Source organism: Alligator sinensis, unplaced genomic scaffold, assembly GCF_000455745.1.
Source record: "Alligator sinensis unplaced genomic scaffold, ASM45574v1 scaffold607_1, whole genome shotgun sequence".
NCBI classification, from domain to species: Eukaryota; Metazoa; Chordata; order Crocodylia; family Alligatoridae; genus Alligator; species Alligator sinensis.
In genome coordinates, this window is record NW_005841935.1 from 998,735 (window position 1) to 1,020,223 (window position 21,489).

Consider the following 21,489-nt stretch of genomic DNA (forward strand, 5'->3'; position numbering starts at 1 on the left):
TTAGAACTGTATTAGTAACTTCCATAGTGAACTTATCTATCCCCACCCCCCCGCTTCCTCCCCTCCCCCTCAAATGCCTGCAATAGGACTGACACTGCAAACTGGTAGTATGTACTTAAGCTACCTCAAAACCTGCAAGCTATTAGAGGAGGAAATCCATCACACCATTACCTGGAATATAACAAGGAAGAGATTCTTTTGCTCACTCTGAGCAGACTCCACTTTTTCCTGCAAGCGTTCTATTTGCTCTTCCAATGGTCCATCCTCCCTGTCACTGCTTCGGTCATCATCATAGTCATCATCATCGCTGTCTCGCTAGGAGTGACAACGAGTGACATACAGAATGTGACTAGACTTGTTAACATTCCTTGGTAAGACAGGCAGACATGCATGCTTGCTTGCAGTCAACATAAATGGATCAGTATACTGCCTTATAATATTTTGAGTGGTATTGATGGGATTATTTGGTATTTTTGCTTTTTAAACAGCATTTTAGCTTTAATAGGGGCTTGTAAGGAAAAAATAAATTTAGAAGGGTAGAATGGCTCAAGATAAGCCACAAAGCTTGAGTCGCCACTACTAGGAGAGAAAACTGCCTAGGGACCAGAAGAAATGTGGTAGGCTTAAAGAAGCTTCACTTTTCAGAATGGGAGTTCACTGCAATGAGATGAGCATATATACACCCACTGTGGATGTTTGAAGAAGGTAGGTCTATGTACATTATCATCAGGACACATTAGGCAGCCATTAAGCTGGACATGGGGGTAGACTTTTAGAAAAGCATAAAAGTTTTGTCCCAGCTGATAAACACGCATTCATTCGATTGTTATGTAATACTGGTCAGACTGTCAGAGGGAGGAGTTACAGCAGGGGTGGGCACAATATGGTCCATGGGCCAGACTCAGCCCGCCAAGGGACTTTTTCTGGCCTGTGGCAGATCCCTCAGTCCCACTTGGCCCAGGCACTATTCTGCCGCCCCCTGGGCATCCAGGAGGGCTGAGAGAGCTCTGCAACTGGACTGCCTTTGTAGGCAGCCCAGGTAGCAGTGGCTCCTTCTGGCTGCTGCCACTGCTAGCCCCAGCCCTGTAGTACTGACTGGGACTTGTGTGCACAGCCCCAGCCCCGGCTTGCCCCACACCAGCTCTGGACTCGCCCGCCCACGTTAAGCAGCAATGGTGGTGGCCAGGCAGAAACTGCTGCTCAGCGTGGGAGAAAAAAAAAGAGGCCCCTCCACCCTTACCACTGCTGGGTCCTTCTTGCTGCAGCTGCCCAGAGCTCATGCTTGGGCTTCTCTGCAACTTCTCTCCAGTGCCACTGCTGCCCCACTGGGTGACCCAGAGGTGGCAGTGACAGTGGTGGAGAGGAGCTGCAGGTCAGCCTGGGCAGCTGCAGCAAGAAGGGCTCAGCGGCAGTGAGGGAGAGGGGGTGGTTTTCCCCTGCTCTGATCAGCAGCTTCTGCTTGGCTGCTGCTCAGTGTGGACAGGCAGTCTGGAGCGGGCATGGGGCAGGCTGGGGTCAGGGCTGTACATGTGGGTTCCGGCTGGTTTGCTCTGGCTGGGGTGAATCCAGAGCAGGTGCAGGAAGGGCTGGGGCTGTGTGCAGGGAGGAGTTGCAGGGTACATGGACTCCTGGCTGTTGCAGCAAGGGGGGAGGGGAAGAATGCTGACCAGTCTGCAGTAGGTCCCCAGAACTGCCTATGTGGCCTGGGGGGCCAAATAATTGCCTGTCCCTGAGTTACAGGGACAGATGAAGATTTTGGCACTAACCTGCATCCATCAATTGGTGATGAATGCAAGTGAAGGGCATAAATAAGTATCATGGGTGTTGCTGGAACTCAGCAGGCAATAGTGAAATCTTTAGAGTTCCACAAATGCCAAAACCAACAAGACTTAGTTTAGGTATTCCACACAATGGCATGGTTACTAGCTGACCATGCCCTCACCTTGGCTCAATTTAAATCAAATCCACCCTGCTATCATGTCACTAATGATTAACTGTTGAATACTATCAGATGTATATCTACCTTACGGTACTTTCATATAGTTTGCATTTCCTTAGCTTACTAAGGTCATGGGAGACAGCATCAAAGTCAAGGTACATCACATCCACTATTCTCTTCCCACCCACAGAGCCTGTCATTTTGTCACAGAAAACAATTAAGTTGGTTAAGGCATAACTCATTCTCAAATTGACGCATTTCTTTCACTTTGTTCTCATTCAGAAATAGACTCCTCGGTCATTTGATTGCACCACAGCACTGGCCGTATGCATTTGTATAAACAGCGATATGTGTCTCAGCACTGAGAAAATGGCAGCAGTGCGCTTTTGAACTAAAATATATTGAAGGTGTTTTAATTCAAAAGCACACCACCACCATTTTCTGTGCACTGAAGTGCATTTTGCCGCTTGTACAACTGCATGCGATGCAGCTCAGTGTGGGTCAACTTGTGTGCAGATTAATCGAGTCTTCTCCGATGTGTCAGATATCTGGCACATCGTAGCATGAAAAGGTATGTGTATAAATGCACCTTGGATGTCTATACATGTGCTCCAGAGTGGAGTGGTATGTGATTTAAATTAGAGTGGCTCTGAGAGCCACTCCAATTACAGTGCCCACAGTATCATGTATTCAGCGCCCCACACTTTAAAATGGCAGTTATTGCCTTAAGTTAAAGCACCCCTGCAGTCATCTTGAAACATGGGGACACTGAACAGATGTGACACAGAGGCTGCTGAAGTGTGTTAATTAGCAAGCTCCAGAAGACTCGATTAATGGCGAAGCAGATGTCTGCCCTGTGTATAGGTGCCCCTTGATCACCTGCTCTATAATCTCTCTCAGTATTGAGGTCAGACTCGTGGTTAAAGTGTTAAAGACGGGCAGTTTTCTGTAATGAATGACATGTTTCCTAACAGCATCTTTATTCTGGGCCTCACAGAGCAGGTCTTATACCAGGTTGTGTACATATCATACTTTACTGGGGTGACATAATTTGAACTGTGTAAATACTCGATATGCAAATAGCACATTTATAAAACATATACGTTACATACTCGTTTGTGCTGTCTGGCTAATCTTGCTTTGGTCTCCTCTAGTTCCTTTTGGATCTTGAGAACATGCTTGTTCATCTTACGAATTGTAGAGTGTAAGATTTCCCAGATATAGAACCTGACCAAAAAAACAGTTATAACCACATAGTAAAATCTGAATACCCTACGAACTACAAACTATACAAAGGAAGAAAGAAAAAAAAAAAAAATCACACCAAAAAACCAACTCAATTTTCTTTCTAAGACTGACAGCCAGCAACTGTTCAAATTCCCATTGTTATAAGGATTTATTTTAATAAGTGGACTGATTCCATAGACGTAAGAATTTAAAAAGCTTTCCAACTATAACCCGAGTTGATTTAATTATGCACTGGAGTGCAGACATTAATTGAAGAAAGAATACTCAATATTTAGATTGATTACAGGTCTGTGTCTGTAACAGGAAGCCATACAAACTCAAAACTTTCCTATACTTTGATCTATTCGAATCATTCTGGAATGCATGAGCCACATACACGGAGGCATGTGTACGTACACCACCCCTGGTTTAGGTTTTATTTCAGGCCAGTTAGGCTGAGCTGTCAAGGTACCAGAGCCTCTCTATTATACCATTACGTTGTAATGTTTTAAGTTTTTTTTCTTTTAAACAATTTGGAGGACTTATGCCTAAGAACTGATGAACAGGTCTTGAAAAAAGTACATAAATATCGTTAGCTTGCAAATATTTCCCTTATTAAAGGGTAAGTAGAACTTCAAAAAACAGTAACGAGAATGGTATCTGCAGTTACCAGAAAGTTAAATGTGGACCTCCTGTGCTGCAAACTTCAAATTGATGTGCATCAGCCATTTCCCTACCACCCCCCAACTTAAAAATCATTGCTTGTATTGTAGCAGCATCTATAGCTCCGGTCATGGGTCCAAATCCAATCAACCTAATGTAGCTTCAGTTGAGAGAACATTAAGCACCTCTTTGGAGGATGGGGCAGCAAAATGCAATATTGCCCACAGAAGTTTTGGACCTGGGAGTCCCACCTCTCTTATCAGATACCCACACACCCATTTGTGGCTACTGAATTTTGGGACAGGATAACCTTATATAAAAAGAAAAACATAATACATATTTTTTATAATTAAATCATGACTGATTCTCATTACTTTTCCTTAAAACACAGAAATACAAGCCATTTGGGATTCACTGAAAAAAGCCCTACTATGAATTCCCAGTCATGGAATACAGTTCAAGGTCTTTCCCCCCCAGCAAGCACTGACAACAGGCAGGCTGCATACAGAGCACGAGTTTTTTCCACTTGGCTCACCATGCTTTAGTACATTAAATGGTCCTGGGTATGACCATAAACTGCATTAAACAGTCCCGAGTATGACTGTAAACTACATCTGCCTGAAAGGCCTGGTGGCAATGTGGTAGGGCTACTTGTGGCAGGGTAGCTCCTATAAAATACTGCAATGTTGCAACCTCCAGAGTAAGGTGAGAGTAGCATGCTTCAAAACATTAGCCTCCCCACTGCCTTGTGGGTACTCTTTGGTTGGAGAAAGACTAAGGGACATCACCCTGACAGAAACACGCCCTCACTGAGGTGTTAGGCAGTCAGCAGCAGTTCTTCTCTGTTGCTCTCTGGAAGAAGCTATAACCTCTGAGATGCTGAACGTCTGGATTCAGTCTGGCCTTTGGATTCTGTCTCAATGGTCTAAAGTGGGGATGGTAGGTCTTGAACAGCCTCCACTTTTCCGTATCTTGCCCAGGCATATGCATAGAAGGACTTGGTGCAATAGTTGCAGGACTTGGTACTTGGATTCATCAGGCACATGACTAGCCCTCTTACGTGTACACTGTGATCCAGAGGATCAACGGCTGCCTACTACAGTACATTAGAGCAGCGTTTATTTTATTTTTTTAAAAATAAGCTACTTCCAGAAACAACAAATGCAATGAAATTCCAAAAGAAAGTATTTTACTTTATTACCTAGTAAAATCATGAGTAAGCTCTGAAGAGAAGATCCAGTTTGCTACTGCAGCACAGTCGACAATCTGTGTTCGGATCATCTTGTCAACAAGCACAGCAATCATCTGCATCATGGGAGACAAGGAAAAAAATCCTTCTGTTTGTCATATTATAGGAGTGGTGAAACTACTGTAACAAGTTATTGCTCATTGCAACAAACAGCAGTAAGAAGTACTATCAATTATGGCTTTTCTCATGACTCACCAGCAATCATCAGTAACAGCTTTCATACTGCACTACATAGGGGAACCTGCGTCTCTTAAAGCAGTGGTTCTCAACTGGGGTGCCCCAAGACCCTTCCCAGGATGATACAACACAGGTGCTGCCACAGTAGTGGCCAGGTGGAACTGCCTCACCTGCCTTGTACATAGCCAGACATAAACCAGATAAGCCAGATAAAAGATAGGCAGGAGTGCCTGGTTTTGTTGCAACCCTTCCTGGTCTGACCCTTTATGCTCCTCCTGGAAACAGAGGCACATGAGGCAGGTGACTATAGGACCCTCACCTAAATTCTGATAGTTAAGGCAGCCCTGCCACACAGGAAAACAGGGCTCATCTTCAGTAGTGAAGCTTCCAAGGCTTCAGCTATCACAGTACACTCCCCTATTCCTTTTCATATAGTGCAATATGGTTATCCGCACAACTATGAGAGAGAGGAAGTGCTCTAATGCTCATTGTAGGGATGGATATAGATGGCATATTATGACTTAGTTACATAGGAAATGTGAAAAAGAACAAAATTAGTCTTCCACACTAGAACTCTCAGTGCGTGTGTCTTCAGATGAGACCAGAAGGAACCTCCGTGATCACACAGCCTGACCTGCAAAATACAGGCCAGAGGAGCTCCTCAAAATGGCTCTTATTTGGATTATAGCATCCTCCAGAAAAGCATCCAGTGGTCAACTACCTTCACAGTTCACATCTGCCAGCAGTAAAGATTTGTATCAAATGGTCTGTGAGGTACTGAAGTACCATGATTAATATCCCAGAAAAGGCCTCTGAGAAATTAATGTATTTACATGTAGGCTTTGGGCAACTGGCACTTAGGAAGCCCAGGGTAAGAACTGAATGAAAACAAAAATATTGAACAGCTGCCTCAAACTCTGAACACTATCCATTCTGTTACCAAGTGAAACAGGGGTCTCATGGAAAAGATGGAATGTGATACTCAAAGGCCACATGATAACACACCTGCAGAAAACAGCTGAGTTGTGGTGGCACAAAAAGACCCAAAAAACCATTCTGACATTTTTCTGACTGAACGTCTTAATTTTGTAACCTCAACCTCATAATTTAGCTGTCACCAGGTTTGCAGAAATCTAGAATGGTTTCAGTCAGTCTGCACTCCAATGCCCTTTACATGCACTGTCAATTCAGTCTAACTGCTCTGAACTGGGTAGCTAGTATTTGGGATTTTTTTTTACATGATTCACCGAGCAAGATTTGATTGGAAGAGGGAGATAATGCAGGCAGACTCCTACTCCCTAAATTATAGCAGGGCAATTATACAGAAGAAATAGTGTCACCATCATTCTGGATGTGTCATGTCTTACAAGTGCAGTCTGGCACAATTTGGAAAGTTAAAATCCCCCATTAATACCATCTCATACTTTTTAGATGATCTCGTCATCTATTTGGAGTGCCTTGTCCACCTCTTCTTGACTTGGTGGACTATAACAGGCTTGCACCATAATATCACCACTATTCTTTCCCTCTATGCTGGTTTGTTGTTTTCTTCCCGGTGGAACCAGGAACCATATTTTTGTCACATGGCACAATACTTCCTCCCCTCCACCCCCAAACCTATCCCTCTAAAACAGTGCATAACCTTGAATGTTATTTCAGTCATGAGACTTGTCCCATGTTTTTGTAATACCAGTTAAGTTATAGGTTTATTTTTGCAGACTACGACTTCCAGCTTACCCTGCTTCCTCCCTGTACTCTTTGTATTTGTATGTATAAATCTAAATACTTATGCATTTTTGACCTACTAATTTTTCCTTTGACATTTCTTTTTGTTCTTCTGGTGTCTGCACACAAATGCAGGGAGCCTGGGAAACAAGCAGGAAGAATTGGAAGTCCTTACACAGTCAAGGAACTATGACGTAGTTGGAATAACAAAGACTTGTTGGGATAGCTCTCATGACTGGAGCACTGGCATGGATGGGTACAAAATGTTCAGGAAGGACAGGCAGGGGAGGAGAGGAGGAAGAATTGTACTGTATGTAAAAGAGATGTACAATTGCTCAGAGATCCAGTATGAAACTGGAGAGAGGCCTGTTGAAAGTTTCTGGGTTAAAGTTAGAGGGGAGAGCAACAAGGGTGACCGTTGTGGTGGGTGTCTGCTATAAACCACCTGACCAGGAGGATGAGGTAGATAAGGCTTTCTGCAGCCAACTAACCAAAGTTTCTAGAAACTATGCCTATGAATTCTTTCAGCTGAGAATTATTCCACTTTTGAACCAATCATTTGTTAAATCAACCACTGGAGAAAAATTAAAAGTTATTCAAGGTATTGGCATTTCCCCTTCAAGTTTCAGTGTATTATTTACTCAAACTAACCCAACAAACTTATGTCAGCTAGCTTGTGCTTGGAGGTCAAGATTTTGTACAAACCTTTTATACATTCTTCTGTATCCAACACTGACCAAATCTGCCATAATCTCTCTCTCTTTTTTTTTTTAATTTACATTAATGTCTGTGATCTGAGCAAGATCTAAGTAGCCTAGATTTCCATTTTTCACTTTGAAATATAAGACAAGTTTTTATAAAATCTCAGATCCTGGGAAAAGTGATTCTGCTACAAGCAACCTTCAATGCAAACAAAGAGACATTTCAGCAAAGAGACATTATGGTATTTGCAGTTCAAGTAATGCACTTAGAAACTGAAAGTCAAAGTCAGACTGGCCATTTCTTTATTCCCAGCTTGAAACAATTTCAATAAGGAACAGCTAGCTTAATTAGCAACGGATACAATTTGCATCTGCATCTAGTATGAGGTTAGAAACACCAGTAAGGGAATTGCAAATTCTCTCGCATACATTTGGAGCAAACAAGCGCTCATTCTTTTTGAGAGACAATAAACGCGGTCGAGTTCTGGTGCTTCTCAGTGTTCACCTGGTGAATGAAAATGCCATCACCTATTTGAAGCCAGCTTTCTTACCTGTGGATGGTTCTTCCACACCTCGTACATAACCCTTAGGACATGGAGCTTCCCCTCATCACTTTCAGCAAGCGTTTTGAAGACTTCATGAAACCTTGTTACAACAGATAAAAGCAATCAGCAGGTGCACAGCCAGCAGTTTAACTGGTCCAGTAAATATCTGCTTTTGGTCAATAGAAAGCAATGCTCACGGTATGATCCAATCTACTCCAAAGCAATGAGGAGGTAGGAATTCAACTGAGTAAAGGCAATTGCAAAGTGTTTACAGAAGTTAGTTATGCAGATATAAATTACTTTTAGGCCCTACTATGCAATCAGTAGTGACCACGTGTGCCAATGATGGTAACAGGGCACTAACAATAAAGTCTATGATCAATTGCAAGTCAGGGGCTCGCCATTTGTTATAGTAATGCAATTCTTCAACCAAGAGACAAATGCACATTTTATGTAGTTCAATGCACCTTTCTACATTTAAAGAGCAGTTCAACTTTATGTAACCAACTTTCATGTTCCGTTGACAGTTCAAGAGAGAAAAAAGCTGATTCAGAAACAGCTGGACACAGATCACAGCATACCTTACATGAACATAGCTAAAGAATGTGTTAAGAAATCATGATAAATTTTGAGCAAACAAAGATTTCAAGAACGTTTTCAATGCTTGCAGTAGAAAACATAAAAGTTGAAATGTTTCTTCATAAGGGGATAGATACACGTAGGAAAGACGTGAGGGAAGGGAAGGGGAGACATTAGATATTAAGCACATGTCTATTTAAAGTTTACCTACTTGTTAGCTGCTCCTGCTCTGAGATGTTCCAATGTATGCTGTGCTTGTGATCTCACACAGGGAGCCAGCCAACAGGGGGTCACAAGAGGGTTTTTCCCCACTCTATGGCATGGTTTTGCAAACTTAAAGATGGGTCATAGTTTTTGGACTATAAGAGACTGGCAAAACCATGCCATATAGTAAAGAAATGTACCACTTACCTACCCCATTTTATGCTGGCTGCCAGGCAGCTGTAATATCACCAGCACAGTGCACTGCTGGAACACTGAACCAGGAGCAGGTGCTACTTGACACTGGGGAGCAGGTAAATCTAAAACTAAGGGAAATAAGCACATTTTAAGATGAGCTGTGGCAAGTGCCTCTGATCACTTATCTGGGGCATTCTGAACATCTCTCTATTACTGGCTATGTGTAAATATTCTCAGGCCACTTCTGAGAAAGAGATGAAGCTGTAAGATATGGTGCTGGGCTCATTTCTCTTAAATATCATCACACAAGAAGAACTCTGTGGTTTTTGCCAGACTAAATACAAAAAAATATTAGCAATCCAAAATGAAATTAAAACCAAGAAATGTGGAATTAATCAAGTTACTTATTGAGTGCTTCTCAAAACTCTGATTGGATTTTTCATCATGTGTTATATACAGGCTTTTCAAATTCAGACTATATTAATAATACCGATGACCTATACCTATTACATTCATATATATAAACTGGCAGAGCACCAGGATGTTTAACTGAGGTGAGCATGGGAGACCATCTTTGCCTTAAGCTTATGATCCAACTGGAATTTTAAAAATATAAGAATTAATCAAAATATTTAAAATATTTAAAACATCATTTTAACAGCAAAAGAATACAATCTAACACGAGTCTGGTAGAGCACAGTCATTTTGCACTGGAGTCTCTAATGAGATTTAGACATAATACTGGAGGATAAGCTTCACTTCTCTCAGTTTTTCTGTGGGACGTGGTACAAAGCCATAATGAAGGTTGGATGGAGAATTTCTTTAGCTAATTTTTCAGGCTAATTAAATTGGGAGAAGCAGTTTAATTCTGGGAAAGAGCTAGAGAGCCCCAGAAGAGCAAAAATGTCAAAGGAAAAATTAGTAGGTCAAAATGCATAAGTATTTAGATGCATACATACAAATACAAAGAGTACAGGGAGGAAGCAGGGTAAGCTGGAAGTCATAGTCTGCAAATATGAACCTATGACTTAACTGGTATTACAAAAACTTGGGACAACTGCCATGATTGAAATAACATTAAGGGATATACTCTGTTTTAGAATAATAGGTTTGGGGGAAAAAGGAGGTATTGTATCATATGCCAAAAATATGGTTCCTAGTTCCATGGGGAATAAGACAACAAATCAACTTAGAAGGAATGAATAGTGGTGATATTATGGCGCGAGTCTGTTATAGTCCACCAAGTCAGGAAGAGGTGGACAAGGCATTCCAAGGAGATGACGAGATAATCTAAAAAGCATGAGATGGTATTAATGGGGGATTTTAACTTTCCAGATTGTAATAAACCATGCACTACTAAGATACGACCTAGGAGCTCAAGTTTCTCTCCTATGTTCTACTGTGTCTCTTAGGGGATAGATAAGATCTTGCTCCTGGGGTAACTCAACCCTAGCCAATCTCAGTCTCCCTCAATCCCAAATCAAAAATTCACAGCTTCAACAGTGGAAGCTCTGCCACTCTTTGTGGTTATCACCCTGGATCTGCAAAAAAAAAAAAAAAAAAAAAAGCAGATCCAGATTCCTCCCCGCCTTTCCAAGGAAGAGGAAACCCTGAAGTATGAAATGCTTTGTTATCATGCTTGCCACCGACAATCAGGCAAAAGGAAAAAAGGTTTTATTACAAGAAAAGATAAAAGGTGTAAGCAAAACAACTGTAGTTTGAGAGACGGATAAGAGGAAAATAAAAGGTAAAAAATACAAGATCTCACCTCGATTCTCTATCTAGAAATAGCCTCAGAGCAATCCCTTGTAACCAGCAATTTCCATGCAGATGTCTCTCTTGGCTAGTGTCCTGCCCACTCAAAATCCCACAGCTTGCCCCAGCTGAATCCTACATGGATTCCTCAAGTTCAGGAACATCTAGTCTTTTTTACCAACTTGGAAGCTGGGGCCATAAAAACTGTCCTCTTCCCTAGGGATCTCCCAACCTGTTCTAAGGAACAAGATTTTATACCTTCCAAATCTCCTTTTTGTTTCTAGGGAGAATATTATGCAGATAAGTCTTCTCTCTCCACCAGGGAGTGACTGACAGTGCTTTGCCCCTTCTATCTGCACCCCCGCAACAAAAAAGCTTTTGGGGACAATTTATTTCGCTACTGTTTTATATAAGGAGCAAATATGACCTCCTCTGAATGGTGTTTCTCAAAAACTTATCTTTGTCACCAGGTCTGGTCTGTGTTGCTCTTGGGTAAGAGAAGAGCTTTAGGTGAGAGATGAGCCACACCTGACTACTGCAATTAGAATCATAGTCAGAGAAAACTAGGGTTGGAAGGGACCTCAGGAAGTCATCTAGTTCAACCCCCTGCTCAAAGCAAGATCATTCCAGCCACAGCTTTGTTGAGCTGGGCCTTAAAAATCTCCAAGGATGGAGATTCCACCATCTCTCTAGGTAACATGTTGTGCCTCACCACCCTCATCGTAAGAGCTTTTCCTAACATCCAACGTAAACTTCCCTTGCTGCAACTTGAGACCATTGCTCCTTGTTCTGTCATCTGCCACCACTGAGCAGTCTAGGCTCCATCTTCTTTGGAATCACCCTTTAGGTAGCTAAAGGCTGCTATTAAATCCCCCCTCCGTCTTCTCTTCTGCAGACTAAATAAACCCAGTTCCCTCAGGCTCTCCTCAGAAGTCATGTGTCCCAGCCCCCTAACCATTTTCGTTGCCTTCTGCTGGACTCTCTCCAACTAGACCACATAGCTTCTGTAGTGGGGGGCCCAAAACTGGACACAGTACTCCAGATGTGGCTTCACCGGTGCTGAATAGAGGGGAATAATTACTTCCCTTGATCTGCTGGCAACACTCTGACTAACACAACCCAGTATGCTGTTAGCCTTCTTGTCAACAAGGGCACACTGTTGACTCATATCTAGCTTTTTGTCCACTGTAACTCCCAGGTCCTTTTCTGCAGACCTGCTACTTAGCCAGTTGGTCCCAAGCGTGTAGTAGTGTATGAGATTCTTCTGTCCTACATGCAGGATTTTGCACCTGTCCTTGTTGAAACTCATCTTGCAGTTAGTCTAGGTCACTCTGAATCCTAGCCCTACCCTCCAGCATATCTACTACTCCCTGCAGCCTGGTGTCATCCACAGACTTGCTGAGGGTACAATCCATCCCATCTTCCAGCTCAGTGGTGATGAGTAGGGGGTGCACGTGCACCCCCTGAGAGCACTGGTGCACCCCCCATCAGGCTGTGCTCCCTGTTTAGGTGACAGACAGGGGGGCAGGCAGAAGTGCCGGTGTCCCAGCTGCGAGCACTGGCCAGGGAGCAGGGCTACCAGCAAAAGTGGCCATGCCACTTCCAGAAGTGACCGCTTTTTGGTGAGTGAGATCGGCCACTGGGTGACACCTCCCTCCCCTCAGTCAGTGAGATCAGCTGTGGGGGACCCCGCTCCCCGACTGGTGTCAGGGGGGCAGATGCCCCTCCCCCGACTCAGGAGGCACCAGCCGCCCATGTTCCAGTTTGTTAATGAAGATATTGAACAAAACTGGCCCCAAGACCGATCTATGGGACACTCCACTTAATACCAGCTGCCAACTACACGTGAGCAAGAAGTCAAGGGGCATATCTCAGAATGTGTAGAACTCTTGTTCCAAGTAGTCTTTGCACAAGTAGACTACATTAAAATTGATCTATACCATTCATATTACCATCCTGTCAGTAATCACCTACCAGGTCTTCCCAATTTACTGTATAAATGTTATGCTATATGAAACTTCCTTAGCCTGATGAAGGGTTTTTGAACCCGAAAGCTTGCTTAAGGAAACTTCCTTAGCCTGACAAAGGGTTTTTGAACCCGAAAGCTTGCTTAATAACTATTCTCCAACTATTTGGGTTGGTCTAATAAAAGATATCAAATTCACCCAAGGAACCTTGTCATGCTATATGGAAGCATTATTCCACCAAGCATGTCACTGGTTCAATCAAAATATGTTCCACAAACCCAGAAGCCACATATACAAGCACATGCATAAACACACACATCTACTTACTTTGCGAGGGCACTGAAGGAGTGGCTGAAGGACTTAGCAGCTAGATGGAGCAGAGTTTGTACAAAAACTTCTATTTTCAGAGGGTTGAAGCTGAACCCTTCATCTGAAAGTTGGAACAACAAGAACTTCTAGTACATATTAAGTTAATGACATTTAATCTTCACAAAGTTTTGAGGAGAACTGGGATTTTTTTCATCATTTTGTTCACCTATTTTTTTTTTTAGCATCTGTGGGCAGGGAATCAAGTAAATACTTTGAGAAGCAGTGGTAGAGGCTCCCACCATGAATCAGGAGCTACCATGGGAGACTATATTCAACTCCTGTTTTACACCAACAGAGAAGATTCCATTCCCATCTGAAAATTTAGCAACCCTTGCAAAACTCACTGTTGTCTTTCAGATCTATGAGTACTAAATTGCTTGTTTTTCAGGGCATGACAAATCAAAGTGAAATGCCTTGCAGATTCTTCCATGTGTCAGGTATCCAGGTTGTAGCCATATTGGTCTAGAGGAAAAAGCAATCAGGACTTGTAGTAGAAGTAATATATTTTTATTAGACCAACTAGATTTAATTTTTTTCAAAAATCTACTTGGTCTAATAAAAGATATCACCTCTACTGTGAGTCCTTATTGTAGATTCTTGTAAGCCATGTTTTCTTAAACTGGGGCACTTCTACACCTGTGTGCTTGTATAAATACGAGAATTACAGAGCAAATCAAACTTGTCCCACCCAAACTAACAAGTTTAAAAATCACCACTCCTCAAGCCTCACTCCCTTTCACACACTTTTCTTTAAAAATATCCCCAAGGACAGAGAGGCCCAGCAAGTTAAACTCTGGCTCTGGCTACACTGGTAGAAGGGCTGGAAAAGTTTTAGGCAAGGCCAATCAAGGCCTTATGAGAATGCTTATTCTATTTGAATTGGGGGAGGCCTGCTAATGCACTTGAGCCATGTACATCTTTCTTCTGTAAGGCTAAGTAACTGCTGCTAAAGGAGAAAGCATACAAAGTTATGTACCAGCAAAACCCACAGATCCATACAATGTCACAAGTAGTTTCAGTTACAGAACAAATCAGGATCTTACAGTGTCTAATATCAAGTATCCTTACCATCATCATCATCCTGGTTAGGATTGGGCACATCTTTTAAGATGCTGAAGATTTCATCATTACTGGCTTTATTTTTAATAGCAATAGTCAAACAGAGTGCAACAGTATATCCTGGAAGGGACCCTAAGGATAACAAAGAAAAATGCTCAGCTGATCCTTTCAAAATCAAACGCAATGAATATTTTATATCAGCCCAAGTATTTCTCATATGCATACACTTTCTTGAACATTGTAAAGTTATCAATTACTGTTTTCTATTAAAAACAGACATTTGTGCTGCCTGGTAATATGGTTTGTGCAGCAAAGCTACAGGCCAACACGCTACATCTAGATCTTACCTGGCCATCTCACTGGTGTTTATGCTCTGAAGCAATGACCAAGCTTAACAATTAATACTAACTACTTAGATTGCATTCACAATTTTCAGCGGCAGCCCTAAACTGGACGACACCAGCCCTCACTAAATAGCTCAACCTGAAACCTGAAGGCCTCAAAGTAGATACAGAAGACAGGAGTATTACATTTTTCTACTGCACTTGATTTGTTGTTTTGTCTTCTATTCCTACTTACCAAATAGAAGAGAGGTGGACTTCAGGGGAAATCTATTTATCTACATATGAATAACTAAATTTCTCCACTGCTCCATCTCTTACCCCTTCTTTAAAAATGCTGCCACAGCATGAATTTTAGCTTTCATACTTACTGTTGCTTTCATCTCCATACTTGTATATACACACTGGATTTGCAGGACTCAAGACAGAAAAACTTGCAGGAACAATGTCTATTATCCGTTGATGGTAGGAAAGTCTGCAAAAATAAATTTCAGTTGTGGTAGAATTAAAATGGGGATATCTTCAGGTATGCTTCAGGATACTGCTCAATGTAAGATTTTTGGGGTTTTAATCTTGGCAGAATATAAACCAAGAAGTCTAAAACAGTTCATTTAATACTGTGATTAGCTCCTGCCAGATATTAAGATCTGCAGGAACCAGGCTTGGAATAAGACTTTCTGTGGACAGTTTTGATTTTAATAGCACAAAAACATATTCTCATCCTCACCTAATTAACTAACTTTGCTCATGAAAAAAGGACACACAGCAAACAGTGCCACATTTTATTCAAACGTGCAAGATGCTATGCAGACCACAGGTGTCTCAAACTCAGGAAGCCAACTAACCAGGTGCCCTCACTTTAACATTTGGCCTCCTTTACTCTTTACAAAAATATGCAAGGATTAACCCACCAGCATTTGAAATGACATGAAAGGGATTCACGGACCAAAAGCATTTCTCTTGTCAGACCAGGCTAATCTTCCTTCAATACCTCTTGTCTCACAAAAGAAATATTTCATTTAAGCCTCCTAAATCACTTAAGGCCTTTGAAAATTTTACTTGCCAAGAAGGTCCACGTTGCCTCTGACCATGAAGTGCACCTGCTCCTTGCAAACAGTAGCCACCACCTCCATGTAATAATGTAGCTGAGTGGATGAGGTGTCCTTTGGGGTAGTGTTTCAAGGCAGGGTAGACATGTCCTTACCGTCTCCTATCCTTCTCCCCTCTCCAATTACTAACCCAATCTTAAGAATAAAAGAGCATATGGAAACTTCCTTTTATGTCAAGTATCACAAACTTGAATGTAGCATGCACTGGGATGCAGTGTGACTTTAAATGTCCCCACACTAAGAGCCAATGGGCTTCCTTCACACAAGAGACATTTAAAGTCATGCTGTATTGCCCAATGCTGATCTACAGCATGTGCAGCTGGGGACCTGGGAGCTCCTCAATGTCGAGCTGAACACGCTCCAGCGTGAAAGTTTTCACATTGAAGTGCATGCAGCTAGGGAATGGGGAGCTCCCCAGGCCCCAACTGCATGCCCCCAGTTTCCCTGCCTAAGAGCCAGTGCTGCTCCTGCTCCCTTTTGAAGGGGGTGCTGGTGCAGCCTAGCATTGGGGAAGCTGGTTCCTAAATGCTCGGTTGCACCAGCATTGCCAGGGTATAGGGAGCCCATCATGGCTTATTTTCCTCATGCCAGGCTTCTTGTGCTGGCACTTGCACAGCCGGGATCTGAGGAATTCTATCTATCCCTGATCCCCCCACAAAAGTCATTCATTCTGCTATGCACATATCAAGCTACACACAGTTTTTGGGACCGGGGACAGAATTCTTAAGATCCTAATCATGAGATCATTTTGATAGCTGCCAGTCTTTGAGTGACCCATATTTTGCAGCAACATCATGTAAAGCCTATTACTCGCCCCTCTCCATCATCAGATTTGTCACTCAAGTACAAAGGTGTGTCCACACCAGATCCTGGGAATCCTTAAGCCACCACTTTCAAGTACATCTATCCACCTGCTCTTACTTGCATGTGCCAAAGTCAGAAGAAAGGTTGTGAAACTCAAGGAACTGATGGGCAGCATCTCCTGGGAAGCCAGGCTGAGGGGGAAAGGAGTTCAGGACAGCTGGCTGTATATTAAAGAATCCTTACTGAAGGTGCAGGAAAGAACCATCCCAATCCGCAGAAAAACTAGAAGTGTGGCAGGAGACCAATTCGGCTTAGCAGGGAGCTCTTCAGTAAGTTAAACCACAGAAAGGAAGCGTACAAGTGAAAGCTTGGACAAACAACTAGGGAGGAGTATAAGAGTATTGCTCAGGCATGCAGGGATGAAATCAGACAGGCCAAAGCACAATTGGAGTTGCAGTTAGCAAGGGACATGAAGGGTAACAAGAACGATTTCTACACGTCAGCCACAAGAGGAAGATCAGGGAAAGTGTGGGTCCCTAACTGAATAGGGGAGGCAAACTAAGTGAAAGATGATATTGAAGAGGCTGAATTACTCAATGCCTTTTTCACCTGTCTTCACAGGAAAGATCAGCTCTCAGACTACTGCACCTGGCAGTACAGTTTGGGGAGGAGAGAGGAAAACTGAGGCAAAAGAACAGGTTAGGGACTATTTGGAAAAGCTGGCTGTGTACAAGTCCATACAGCCAGACACGATGCATCTGATGTGATTACAGAGCTGCTGGCCATTATTTCTAAAAACGTGTGGTGGTCAGGAGAGGTCCTGGATGATTGGAAAAAGGCAAATACAGTGCCCATCTTTAAGAAAGGGAAGAAGGAGGATCCAGAGAACTACAGACCAGTCAGTCTCACCTCAAGTTGCTGGAAAAATCATGGAGCAGGTCCTCAAGGAATTCATTTCTAAACACTTGGAGGAGAAGAAGGTGATTAGGACAGGTAGCATGGATTCACCAGGGGCAAGTCATGCCTGAGCAACCTGACTACCTTCTATGATGAGATGAATGGCTTTGTGTTGCAGGGAGAGCAGTGGATGTAATATACTTGGACTTTAACAAGGGTTTTTGTACAGTCTTCCACAACATTCTTGCAACCAAGCTAAGGAAGCATGAGTTGGATGAAGGAACTGGGAGATGGATAGAAACCTGGCTGAATTGTTAGGCTCAACAGTAGTCAATGACTCGGTATCTAGTTGGCAGCCGGTCTCAAGCAGAGTGCCCCAGAGGTCAGTCCTGGGGTCAGTTTTGTTCAATATCCTCATCAGTGAATTGGAAGATTGGATGGAGCACACTCTCAGCACGTTTGCAGATGACACCAAGCTGAGGGGAGTAGTAGATATGCTGGAGGCTAGGGCTAGGATTCAGTTAGACCTCAAAAAACTGGAGGATGGGACCAAAAGAAATCTCATGAGATTTAATAAGGACAAATACCAAGTCCTGCACTTAGAACAGAAGAATTCCATGCCCCAGTACAGGCTGGGGACAAACTGCATAAGCAGCAGCTCCGCAGAAAAGGACCTGGGGGTTACTGTGGAAATTAAGGTGAATATGAGCCAACAGTGTGCCGTTGTTGTAAATGCGGCTAACAGCATACTGGGTGGATTTAGTAGGAGTGTTGCCAGCAGATCAAGGGAAGTAATTATTCCCTTCTATCCTGTGCTAGTGAGGCCACATCTGGAGTACTGTGTCCAGTTTTGGGCCCCCCACTACAGAAAGTAAGTGGATAAATTGGAGAGAGTCCAGCAGAGGGCAAAGAAAATGGTTAGGAGGCTGGGACTCATGACTTCAGAGGAGAGGCTGAGGGAACTGGGATTATTTAGTTTGGAGAAGAGGAGACAGAGAGGATATAATAGCAGCTTTCAATTACCTGAAGGGTGGTTCTAAAGAGGATGGAGCTAGACTGTTTTCAGTGGTGGCAGATGACAGAACAAGGACCACTGGTCTAAAGTTGCAGCAAGGGAAGTTTAGGTTGGATATTAGGAAAAACTCTCTCACTAGGAGGGTAGTAAAGCATTGGAACAGGTTACCCAGAGAGGTGGTGGAACCTTCCTTGGAGGTTTTTAAGACCTAGCTAGACAAAGGTCCCTCCTGAGGTCCCTTCCAACCCTAATTTTATATGATTCTATGAAGTTGTTGCAGAGGCAGCCCTGCCACTGTTGTTCTCAAAACCTCTTTTGCTAGTAAGTTTGAGCTGGAGGCCAAGACAAAGCATGCTTCACTACTTTATTTCCAGGTTTGGGGCATGAAATGGGAGAAGTAGAGAGCATGTTTGAGAGAGATGCTCCCTTGGAGTGCTAAGGTGGCAACGTATATGTACCCCAAAGTAAAAGGAGCATCTATGAGTGCACTGTACGTGCACTAAGCACTAAGTGCTTGCTCCTCCACGTTCCCCTTGTGTGAGGCTAAGTGCAGGCCCCTCAGTGGCCAGCTCCAATACAAGAAGGTAAGCTCACAATCATCTCTGCCCTACTGATCTATAAAGAACTAATCTCTCACTCCTTTCTTCCTGCCCTTGTGCCCAGAGTTAAGTGCTGCAATAAGCAAACTAGTTATTGAAATGGGGTGCCATTTAATTTGAAGATGTTATGGAAGAGTGCGAAGGGCCTAAAAATGTTGAGAATCACTGGAATAGATTGACATTTCTGGCAATGTGATTGAAGAGAAGATGCAGCATCAAAAAACTGTGAAAGGGGGGTTGTGTACATATCCCAGCATAAAGTATATTGTTAAACAAACCTGAAAACAAATGTGATACCCTTGAAGTGGTGTGTGTTCAAAAGCCTCACTTACCTCATGCATTTTTCCAAGACTTCTTTTACAAATTTGGCTTTAGACTTTTCAGGGTCTTGGGTAAGACAGTCTGACCTACAAACAACAAAGTTTGACAGTGCTGGCAACATAGTGGCAGTTGGCAGTAATTGGACCTCTTTACAAATTAAGATTTTTTTTTTTAACAAAGTAAAATAATTTTGTCAAACCATATTTAGTGGATTATGGTCTATTAAGTTACATAAAGGCAACAAAGGATAACTTTTCTTGGATCTAGAAAGCTTTACAGAAGTGAAACTGCTATGGCAATACATGCTTTATGCTAAATATGGTTGGCTGGAAACAACTACAAGCATTTTATGGGTAGGTTTGAAAGTTTCAGATGTGTGCAGCATCTGGCTTAAATGACAATCCTAAAAGAAACTCACCAGTCCTCCCAGCTCCAACGGAACTGAAAGTTACTCAGATGATGAGAAAACCAATTAATGAACCTTAAAGAGAGAAAAGAACAATTTCACTGCACTTACCCGATTGCAAGACTACTGCAGTTTTAAGATGATCCCCCCCAATAATTATATGCTATACATGGAAAAACTTATAAATTTGTTTTAAATTTCCATGCCTGAAATCTAATAATTGGAGTGCAGTCTTAAATTTGTGTCTTGTCCCATTCTGTCCCTCCACCCCTAATACAGCAGGGAAAAGCAGCAGCAAGGGGTCAGCAGCCTGATGCTTGTACCCTGAGACTGCCTCCCCCCACACCTCCCCCTGTACCTTTACCACCTGCTCCCCCCACTTACCATTAGCTGTGGTTCCAGCTCCATTCTGGCCCCAGCCTGACCACACAGCAGTGGCAGCAGTAACTCTAGCATCCTGGGGCTGGACCTACTGCTGTAAGTGCTGTTGTATGGCTCCAGGGCTGGAACAAGCATGTACTGTATATGCCCTAGGCTAGGATGGGGCAAGAAGCATGACTGATGGTAAGTGGTGACTTGAGGAAATGGGGGGAAGGGGGCAAGAGGAGAGGCTGCTGCTCTCCAGGTCATTCTTCACCTGGAAGTAAGCCTGACATGTTCTGGTCACTATTTTATTGGCTAAAATAGGGTTAAAGTATCGTTTCAATGTTGGCAAATAACAGTTTTTCAGTAATTGTAGCTTATTGGGGGGGGAAAGAAAAACAAAGAAAAAATATCTCCTCGCATTCTGGTCCTGCCGCAGGTACTTTAATAAATTCTTTAAGTTACAGACTTAAGTTCTCAGTGTTTACTGGTTACTGCCATGTTTTTGAAAAAGGAGAAAATTAGATTTATATTTTTACAGATGCTTAGCATTAAGTTTAGTGAGTTATTTTGGCTCTCCTGGGCCATAATTGAAAAAGCCTCATGTTTTCTCAGATATGAGACTGATGACTTGATATCAATTTTTGTTGCAACCTGATGATTTTTATCAACATTTCCTCCACAGCAACTGCAAGTCTTATAAAACTACTTAGCTTCACATAATCTTTAGAATGCTAAACTGCTCCCTTCCTTTGGCCTACCAACCCACAGTAAAACCAACTCCAAAAACTCGGTACAGCCAGAAGCCAGTGGGTGGAGGCAGCATGCTTCATAGAACAATTTAAGGGGAGGAGCTGCCATTAACTTTCTAATGGCATTATGCAAATAGACCTGGAGAGGCAACAGGTCACTGGTAAAACTAGGAACAAAAAACAATAGGGAGGAAAGAGAGGTGAGGCGGGGGGAGATGCTAGTTCCCCTCTTTCAGTTTTGAAGTCTCAAATCTAAAGTACAAATGTTAAATTAAAAAAAAAGAAATGGGAACAAGATGCCAAAGCAGGAATTTTAGATTTGTGGATTAAAAGCGGACAGCATGTAAAAAGGAGAAAAAATGTGAGTGTATTATGATGTTCCTGAAATGCACAAACACTTACCTGTCTACACATATAGTATTCATAGTATCCAAACGCATATACAGCATTTCTGTGGCTTGCGCAAGCTGTGTAGTTTCTAATTAAGGTTAACAGAGAAGAGTCTAAAAATAGATCACCCTCTCCAAA

At 42.7% G+C, this 21,489-nt stretch overlaps 1 protein-coding gene across 1 annotated transcript in view; it reads right to left on the bottom strand.

The window, feature by feature from the left end:
• NCBP1 (nuclear cap binding protein subunit 1) overlaps window positions 1-21,489 on the bottom strand; it is a 54,940-nt gene that overhangs the window by 4,269 nt on the left and 29,182 nt on the right. Inside the window, 10 exon segments of the mRNA XM_025199089.1 lie at window positions 172-315; window positions 3,052-3,166; window positions 5,031-5,134; window positions 8,233-8,326; window positions 13,254-13,356; window positions 14,364-14,486; window positions 15,067-15,170; window positions 19,452-19,526; window positions 19,859-19,921; window positions 21,364-21,428. Of these exon segments, the coding sequence (XP_025054874.1) occupies window positions 172-315; window positions 3,052-3,166; window positions 5,031-5,134; window positions 8,233-8,326; window positions 13,254-13,356; window positions 14,364-14,486; window positions 15,067-15,170; window positions 19,452-19,526; window positions 19,859-19,921; window positions 21,364-21,428 (990 nt within the window).